Source organism: Rutidosis leptorrhynchoides, chromosome 5 (assembly GCF_046630445.1).
Source record: "Rutidosis leptorrhynchoides isolate AG116_Rl617_1_P2 chromosome 5, CSIRO_AGI_Rlap_v1, whole genome shotgun sequence".
NCBI lineage: Eukaryota > Viridiplantae > Streptophyta > Magnoliopsida > Asterales > Asteraceae > Rutidosis > Rutidosis leptorrhynchoides.
Window position 1 is genome coordinate 399,040,955 of NC_092337.1, and position 10,156 is coordinate 399,051,110.

General features: G+C 32.2%; 1 protein-coding gene across 1 annotated transcript; it reads right to left on the reverse strand.

Moving 5' to 3' along the window:
* Positions 1 to 1,217: 1,217 nt before the first annotated feature.
* On the reverse strand, positions 1,218 to 5,365 carry LOC139849864 (uncharacterized). The gene is made up of 16 exons (XM_071839482.1): positions 5,353 to 5,365; positions 5,070 to 5,260; positions 4,715 to 4,834; positions 4,294 to 4,386; positions 3,847 to 4,173; positions 3,610 to 3,720; positions 3,412 to 3,516; positions 2,995 to 3,306; positions 2,848 to 2,892; positions 2,686 to 2,768; positions 2,488 to 2,602; positions 2,314 to 2,399; positions 2,129 to 2,219; positions 1,963 to 2,054; positions 1,548 to 1,879; positions 1,218 to 1,411 (listed from the first exon to the last, which is right to left on the reverse strand). The coding sequence occupies exons 1-16, from the start codon at positions 5,363 to 5,365 to the stop codon at positions 1,383 to 1,385; spliced, it is 2,145 nt and encodes a 714-aa protein (XP_071695583.1). The 3' UTR covers positions 1,218 to 1,382.
* Between the last annotated feature and the right edge of the window lie 4,791 nt (positions 5,366 to 10,156).

Genomic DNA, 10,156 nt, shown 5'->3' on the forward strand with positions numbered 1-10,156 from the left:
TTTTATCCCAATGTAGGCTATATAATTCGAAAAATACCAATGTAGGCTATATACTTTCATAAAGTGTACTAATATGAACGAACAAAACTTATTAACCGGATAAATAACTAAACGATGATGTGGCATCCTATGTGGATAATGACTTTGGTGATACATCGGAACAAAACTAAAAGTATATAGCCTACATCAGAACAAAACTGAAAGTATATAGCCTATATTGGAACAAAACTGAAAGTATATGACCTATTCGTAGCCATATAAAATACAAAAAAATGTTAAATAATTAACTTTACCGGTTCAGCAAGTAACTTGTAAAATTTGTGTACATCGATACAACTTTTAAGAGTATATAACCTACAATGGTATTTTTTGGGGTATATAGCCTACATTGGGACAAAAATGAAAGTATATGGCTTATTTATGGCGTTAACCCTCCGTAGTATTACATAAATCACATTAAAAAAAACTTGTATCACTCAAATAATATGACTTTTTAAATAAGAAACTAAGTACCACAAGAAACTCAGGTATAAGAGTATATCTATCACAAATAGATGAGATTGTATAACCAAGAAGTTATTCTTGTTCTCGCGTATATCTATCACATATCGTTGAAATTGTACGTTATTGTTGCAAACGTTTTCAAGTAGTTAAGTAAAAACTAAAAAGTACACAACCAAAAAACATCATTGTGACCTTGTTAAGGAGATTATTACTTTAATAAGTTTATACATAATCAATCTATTCATATAAAACTCTACATTGATGATGTAATCATTAAACTAATTTTCCTTTAATTTTCATAATGATATCATAATTTTATATTAATTTAATTAAAAAAATAATAGAAAATCTTTTATAAAAAGAATACTAATAATTATTATTATTTTTTAAAAATATAAATACTCAACTTTGAGCGAACATTATTATTATTATTAATTACTTTTAATATAATAATTATAATTATTATTATATCATTAATATTTAAATATAAATTCTTTTTACGATATTAATTACGTTACATATGTATGTAAAAATACATTATTTTATATTGCATTATTTTATATATTTGTAAAAACGACTTAGTCAAACGGATCATTAAAATAAATGACTTTAACATTTACATTTACTTAATACCTAAAACATGTGTCATTTCACTAGTTTTTATAAAATCACTACGAATTTCAAAACTAAGTCTAAAAGGCGATCAATTATTATATAGACACCAAGCAATAGCATCAGGCTTTTAGTAAATAAAAACAGAAAATAGAAACCACAAACGATGTATTCAGTTTAAGTTAACACATAAAAATAACCAAAACTATTACATTATCTCTTTAAATTAATTAAGTGTAGTAGACAGGCTACATAAACTCTCATTCTTAATCATCACCAAAAGTTGTCTTCTTTCCTGCACCATCAACAAATAAACAATGCAAGTTTCAAATAAACAACTTAAGATTCAAATAAAACAATTTATAAGATTCATATGCAAAAAACAGTTAAAAAGAAAAAATGAACAGATAAAGTAAAGATCAAGCATATACCTGTACCAGGGGTTGCCATGCTTGGCCTGCTAGGTCCGCGACCTCTACCACGTCCACCACCACCTCTACCACCACCATCTCGGCCACCAAATCTACCACCACCGCCAAATCTACCGCCACCCCTACGGCCTCCATCTCGGCCACCACTAAATCTACCACCTCCGCCGCCACTAAATCTACCGCCACTCCTACCACCCCCGCGTCCACCAGACCCTGCATCGCCTCTTGGCTTCGCTTCCTCTACTGTTATTGTACCTCCATTAACATCAGATCCACTAAGTTCCAAAGCCTTGTTGAATGCATTGCTATCAGCAAAATCTATGAAAGCGACCCTGTGTAAACAATCTTAACAAGTTAATCTATAATTTACAGCACAAAATCCATTATCAACACAGAAACTTCTAAAATGACATACCCCTTAGGACCCCCAGATTCATAATCTTTCGGTATGGACATCCTTGTAATCTCTCCGCATTGCCCAAAGTGCTCTGTTAGGCTATTCCTAATCTGTGCAACAGACAACTGAATAAGATTTTGGTTGAATAATGAAAGAAATATGTATATTCGGTGTGTGAACATACACTGTCAAAATCATCATCAGCGCCAAACCCTCTTACAAATACGGATTGTCCTTGACCCTGTCCCCCACTCTTTTGGAAAGACCTATCATTGCTATAACATAAACATGTGATATTATTTCAATAAGATGTCAAATTTTGTAACACAATTTGAAAACCTAAAACTTGAAACTCTTATCAGTTCTTACCCGCCTGGAGTGTACGCACCCCTTTCCTTAGCCAAATCGAGTTTAACCTCACGGCCAAGTAAATCTGCTCCATTAAGTTCGAGTGCCTGCCATCACAATTACATAAATTAGTGTCTAATTAGATCCAACAAACATTTGAAAAAATAATAATAATAACTAAAACCAGATATATACTTTTTGAGCTGCATCAGGGGTAGCAAATTCAACGTGTCCATAACCCGCAAAGCGATCATCTCTCATGGCAAAACGAACCTCAACAACTTCACCAGCATCCTTGAAAAAATTAATACTGCAGAGACACCAATTCTCAGAAGAAGAAAAAAACAAGAATATATTTAAAAGTCTATAGTTAGGTAACAACGTAACACTTACACATCATTTTCTTGAATAGAGAAACTTAAGTTGCCCATAAACAAAGTTTTGGATCCCGTAGCAGGAGTTGCAGGGGTTTGCGGCTGCACGATTACTTAACGTTAGTAATGCAATCAGCAACCTTAAAAACAAATAAAAAATTAAATAAGATAAATCACTAACAGTTTTCTTAGCTGATGGAGCGTCAACCATTTCAACATCAGTATCCTGCACAATCTTGAAATCATAAGCCAACACATATAGTAATTTCATATAGGATTCAGCCTAATAGTACACAGATTGATCTCAACAGATCAAAACAGTTCTTACCTTTTTCTTTGCAGTTTTAGGTTCATCTTCTTCATCAGAACTTTCTTCTTCAGATTCATCTTCTGAGCTGCTGCTATCTTTTTTTGCAGCTGCCTTTTTTACAGCTTGTGGCTTTGCAGGTTCATCTTCTTCATCAGAACTTTCTTCTGATTCACTGCTTTCTTCAGCTTTAGCAGATGGTTTTGTAACAGGTGCAGGTTTCTTTGCAGGTTCATCTTCTTCATCAGAACTTTCCTCAGATTCACTGCTTTCTTCAACTTTAGCAGCTGGTTTTGAAGCGGTTGCAGGTTTCTTTGCTGGGACAGGTGTATCCTAAACAATCCACAAATCACAAATACAGTTAAATTACAAAGTTAAATAAAAGATAAAAGATTTATACAAACAAATAAAACAAAAATGAGAAACAACATATCATACCTCTTCAGATTCACTTTCTTCGGAGCTACTAGAATCTGCTTTCTTTGCTACAGAACCATTTTTGGCAGCAGCAGGTGTCTGCTTTTTTGCAGGCTTGGCATCCTCCTGTATATTTACTTTTATTAGTTCATGATAAACAACCAACACACAACTTTACATAAAGAAAATGATAAAAAAAAAATCCAAATTCAATCTTACTTCATCTGAACTGTCATCAGATTCAGATTCTGAGTCATCACTTGACTCGGCCTTCCTTTTGGCTGAAACAGCAACCTTCTTGGCCGCAGCCACTGGCTTATTTGGTTCCTCCTGCATAAATTAGAACCATACTTAGAGAATATAAAACAAAAAAAAAATGTATCTTTTAGTACAGAGAGGATTAGATTAGCCAAGATAGTTATCCAGGTGCTGCAAAATTTAGATAGTCTGACTCACTTCATCATCTGATGAATCACTTTCATATGAAGTTTCATCTGAACTGTCCTTACCAACAGGTTTAACAACCTGAACATTTTTGGCTGTAGAAACATACGGTTTTTTTGAAGGTTCATCATCTGATGAATCACTTTCATCTGAAGTTTCATCTGAACTGTCCTTACTAACAGATTTAGCAACCTGATAATTTTTGGCGGTGGAAACAGACGGTTTTTTTGAAGGTTCATCATCTGATGAATCACTTTCATCAGAAGATTCAGAATCATCCGAACTATCCTTACTAACTGGTTTACTAGAAACAGTTTGTTTCTTAGTAGGTTTGGGTTCCTGCAAACATGTTATAAGGGTTTGTAGAAAGAAATCATTATTACAACTATACTACAAAAAAAGTAAAAAAAAAAAAAAAGGTCCAAGAACAGACAGACTTGAAATGTGACCGAATCTTACATCATCAGATGAAGAATCAGACTCATCACTCTCATCACTGCTTGACTCCTTGACAGGCTTCTTAACCACGAGGGCGGCTTTTTTGGGCACCACCTGTATAACAGTATTGATAACATCAACACAAGTTGAAAAAAACGTAAACTAAACTGTCAGATCTGATCAAGTTCAAACACGTTAAACTATGCAAAAAAAATTACAAACATTACTCTAAACTAAGATTGAAAACTACAAAGTATGGTTTTGTGTTTCACATGGCAAGATAGCGTAGAAACTTTACATAGCACCAGATGCCAGAAACCAAATAGAAACAATGTTCGATAGCTTATAGTATGATATACAAGTAACTAACATAAAGTATGTATATATATAGACATACGTCATAACCACATGTATAAAGATGCAGGTGTAATAAAGATTATACCTTCTCATCCTCAGATTCAGATGAGCTACTGGAATCTTGTGAATCACTCTCCTCAGGAGATGTGTCAGCGATATCATCATCGTCAGCACCTTCAATATACTCTCTAGTAGGTTTGGGTTCCTGCAAACATGTTAAAATGGGTTTGTATTAACAAACCATTATCATTAATGCAACTATACTACAATAATAATAAACAAAAAAGTCTAATGTCTAAGACAAACTAAATCAACGACCGTATCTACTCACAACCTTCTGTTTCTTAACATCTTTCTTCTGTTTCTTAGTCTCAATAGCATATAGTATGATATATGTCATAACTACATGTATAAAGATGTAGATATAATAAAGATTATACCTTCTCTTCATCAGATTCAGATGAGCTGCTATCCTCAGATGAACTGCTCTCCTGTTTCTTAACAACCTTCTTAGGTTTCTTAATCTCGACTTTCTTTTTCTCAACAGCCTGAGCTACACCGCCATTGACTACCTTTTGTTTCTTACTACTCACAACTTGTTTCTCAATTATCTCCTCTGCATCTCTCTTGCCTATATCCAAAGAAACTTTCAATTAAAACACACAAAAACATTCACTTTGTCAAATATGTCAAAAATAGCCAAATCACCAAAACAGTTATTACCATCTATTTCCATATCTAAAACATGCAGTTTCGCATTCGAAGCTCAAATAATAAAATTACAAAAAAAAAAAAAAAAAAACAAATTCATCATATAATATAACTTATACAAGACATATGTATTGAAAGCTATTCCCATAATATCACCACAAACACCAAAACATCAATTATCATCAATTCAAATACCTTAGCTATTTAAATATTCACATTCAAAACTCAAAATATATAACCTGTTACAACAGAGATAACCTATTTTCACCGTATGATACAAAATTATAACTTTGATATCTAGAAAAGTCATTACAACAAACAAACAGCACCTAGATACATAAATATACATATACAGCATAAATTACATACATAAATAGCATAAAACGTTTAAGATTTTAACAAGTAAAAATATGTTACCTTTTTTTATTGATTTGGTAGGCTCAGCAACAATAGCATCAGCCTGAAACAAAATCAAAACAAACCAAAAATCACAAAATATACACAGACGAACTTATAATCATAGATATAGATACACGAAATAACAAGGTAAAAATTGAATAAAAACAGTACCTTTGGGGCAGACTTCTTACTTTTAGCACCCATTCAGATATAATTTGATGAAAATTAGGGTTCGCAGAAGAGAAAGGGGAAAAGAGATAGATATGGTCCTAGCAGCTGCGGTGGAGAGCGACTATAAAAACCCTAGACGAGATTAGGGTTTTAGAAAAGTAGACTGGAAAGGGGAACGTAAGTGAATATATAGTCAAAACCGGGTGGAGATATTTGTTAGGGTTAACGCCGTTAGTTTTAGGTTTGCATTTTGCTTTAACGTGAGGCCTTTCCCCGTTTGTGTCTCGTGACGGCAAAGGTTTTATTGGCATAAAAGAATCTATATATATATATATATATATATATATATATATATATATATATATATATATATATATATATATATATATATATATATACTATACTATATATACTATCTTTATCTTTTATCTTTATCTTTATCTTTATTTATTATTTATTATTTATTATTTATATTTATATATATTATAACAAAAACAAAAATAGGTCATCTAAATTTCTAAGTTCTAATCCCAGCCATTCATTGATAAATTATTAATAAATCTCAGCCATTAAAAATGTCATATAATGATTATGACCTCGTAATCTTCAAAATTAATAATAATAAGACTAAAATACCCTTAACCTATAAAAAACACGGGAGAGATTAATCAAAATAGGGTTTCGGGGAGTACCAATCACTTACGACATTCAAAACGAAGAGAAACCCGACATCTCTCCCAAATCATCGAGTTTAATCGAAATCACTGTAAGTCTATTAATGAATATGATTGTCTCGAAATCCACATTCGTATACCAAAGATCCGATCTCATATTCCAGGGTTTATTACTTCTACTTTTATGTATATTTACGATTTACGATTTACGATCACTCTGCTGTTACTTATTACTTCGATATGTTATATTCTCTGATGCGAATAGTAGTGCCATAATTTGATTCTTATATAATAGAGGAAGGAGGTTTAGGTAATGATATCAAAACTAATTTGACAAGAAGTTGCCCTATTTGCAGTGAGTTACATTTTGGCGGGTCAAGTGTTCGATGTTTAACGTTTGTGACATGCGTATTTCATATACTTTTGTAATGGTTTGTTTTTTATAGAAACATTATGGAGTTCATGGTAAAAGGATGGCGAATGAACTTTCCGTTCTGACATATGGAGTTCATGGATGAGAGAAAATTAGGTCATTGATCCCTAAAAATCCTAAATTCAAAGTGTATCCTCTGATAACAATAACAATTTTAGATAAATAATGTACTTATATACTATATATGTGAGAAAATAATAACTAACCATGTCAATTGGAGATAGAAAAAATTGTTTAAAAAGGTTACACTTTAGGTGTCAAAGTAGACTCATTTACTTATGAATCAATTGATTTGGTTTATATCTTCTCTCTTTTCTCAGATGGGTCATAAGAGTAAAATGAGAACAGTTAGTTAAAAAGGAAACTTGATAAGTGAGTCACAAGTAGTTATTTCTTATTTGTGTTCACTGTTTATATGTCCTCTTTTATACTATATTTTATAATTATAATTATAATGCAATAATGTATGTATTTGAATTTGATAGGCTTTCTTGGTGTGCCTTTCTGATGATGTGTCATTGTTAATTTGTAGTTATTAGGAGGTTTGTCCCTTGAAATCAATCTGCACGGGATATAAATCTATGAGTTCCTAAACTGCAAGCGATAAAGACATCTCATCTAACTCCGTAAGAAGAACATGCAACTCTTTTTCTTTCATATACTGCTGATAAAGATGTCTTTTTCTTACGTAGTTAAATTTTCTCATAATATAAACTTTCAATCGTGTATATGCTCTTTATGAGCCCGACCTTAAGAATTATTCAGCTCTTAAGGTTTCACATTGTGCAATGAGTGCAGTATGTTGTAATCTAATTTGATTACCGTGTATTATTCTTGATATTTGTAACTATCTACACATTTTTCAATCGGTTTTGGTGTCATAGGAGAGTGTGGCACCAAAGACCATTATGTCAGACACCCATCCATGGTTGTTTGCATGGTAAGTATAATTTATTAACGTGTAGTGTTTATAACCACTTGCCATTTAACCATTTTGCTAATAGATTATATTCTAACATGATTCCTTAAATTTGTGGTAGGTGATAAACAATTTGTTGAGACAATCGTGAACGTGTTTACTTCGATGGCTTTTATTGATGTTGGTATCCAGTCTCCAAGGCATGTTACTTACTGGTATTATTATTAGTATGACATAGGGTACAAGTGGTGAACAATTTGGGTAATAGGTCGATATGGGTTCCAGTCAAGATGGTTATCTTCTACATGCTTTATTGTGTTGATCCAACATAGTTTTACGTCAAAATTGTTTATGCCTGATATTCCATAAAGAACTTGAACTATAAGTTGTATGCTAAATCATTAGGGGAGTAAAATTACTTCAAGTTTATATAAGAATGTGTTATTCTGGGTTACTTTGGAGAGCTCTATGTTCTGAAATGGGTCATACTGGGCACTCATGGATGTTGGAACGGGTCATAATGGGCGGAGAGGTTACAATATATGAATTTGAGTCTTGCTGAAAAATGCATATTGACCCGTTTTTACTATAATTCTGCATAGAGCAAATGATCTTGTCAAGAATAAGACTCACCCAACATCTATAATAAGTGGATACTTATATCAAATGTATAAACCATTTATGGCCAAATGATTGCGAACATTTATGTACTCATGGATAATTTATTTATTTTTTTATGTTGACAGCTTGCAATGATAGAAGGATGCAAATATATTGAAGAGAAGCTGACTGCTAAGGTAATGTGTTATTATATATTTATGCGTTGTTATATCAACATATCAGAAACTACTTAATTTTTATTTTACATTTATATTATATTTATGTGTTGTTAGTATATATATTTTTAGGTTGACAAGATTAAAAAGGATTATCTTATCAACTGTACAAAGTCAAACATGTCTTTCAGATTGTTATCGAGTGACTTTGACTTATTTGCTAATCTGGTATGCTTATTCTTTAAAATGGAAGTATTTTGTTATTTCTTTCATGTATGTAAAGAAAGAATATTCTTAATTTACCTGAAATATAAATTACTTTGGCCACTTTTTACGTTCTAAGATTTAGAATGACATTCACTGGTTACATATTTAGGTGGTTGAAGCATTACAATCCACTTGTTTCATGCTTGCTTTATTATTAGTAATTACATCACTATTGAAATTATTTTGGGTTTTTAACAACCTAACAGATACTCTATAAAATTTAATTATTTTGAAAATTCAATTTTTGATTCGTTTCTATAAAAAAACCCCGCGAATTCGCGGGTCTTAAGCTAGTATATAATAATAACAAACACAAAAATAAGTCATCTCAAAAAATAATATTTAATCGGAATCATTCATTCAAGATTCTCCACGACATCACAACCATCAAAATAGCCACCTCATCTGTATGACATCATGAAAGGATCCGAAACTAATCATCCGGACGTTGTCCATATTGATTACAAACGAATTACAATAGTTGATAACATTGCGAGGTACTTGCCCTCTATATGATACATCTTACAAACGTTGCATTTATTCTTAAAAGGCAATCTATAGTTACATCCAGAATTGACATAATCGCCTGACATTTCATAATATTCAAATGACCTAAACCGCCATTTACTTAATAATAGTCTCTATGAACTTCAATGACTCGAATGCAACGCCTTATGATATAAGTCCTTAATAGCCTCAAGTAGTATCCTTAGTACGAGCTAATGCACAGCGGAAGACTTAATTCATACCTGAGAATAACATGCTTTAAAATGTCAACATAAAGTTGGTGAGATATAGGTTTAATGCCGGCAGCGATATATATATATATATATATATATATATATATATAGACCACAAGATTTCATATATAAACATTTTCATAAAAATATTCTAAGTGGTTGAGCACTTGGTAACCATACTTAACATTCAATCACGTCGCATATTCCCTTTAATATGAAATCTTACTACACCGTACCAAGTGTAGTCACAAAACGAAGTACTGTGCAACCGTTGAATACTGGTCGTCCAGTCCGGTTGGGGTTGTCAGGCCCGATAGATCTATCAACAGGATTCGCGTTTACAATACCGCTGTAAATATTAGTTACCAAGCTACAGGGAAGTATGCCAGTGGTACAACTCAACGTAGAATATATTTTTCAGTTACTTGTGTCCATAA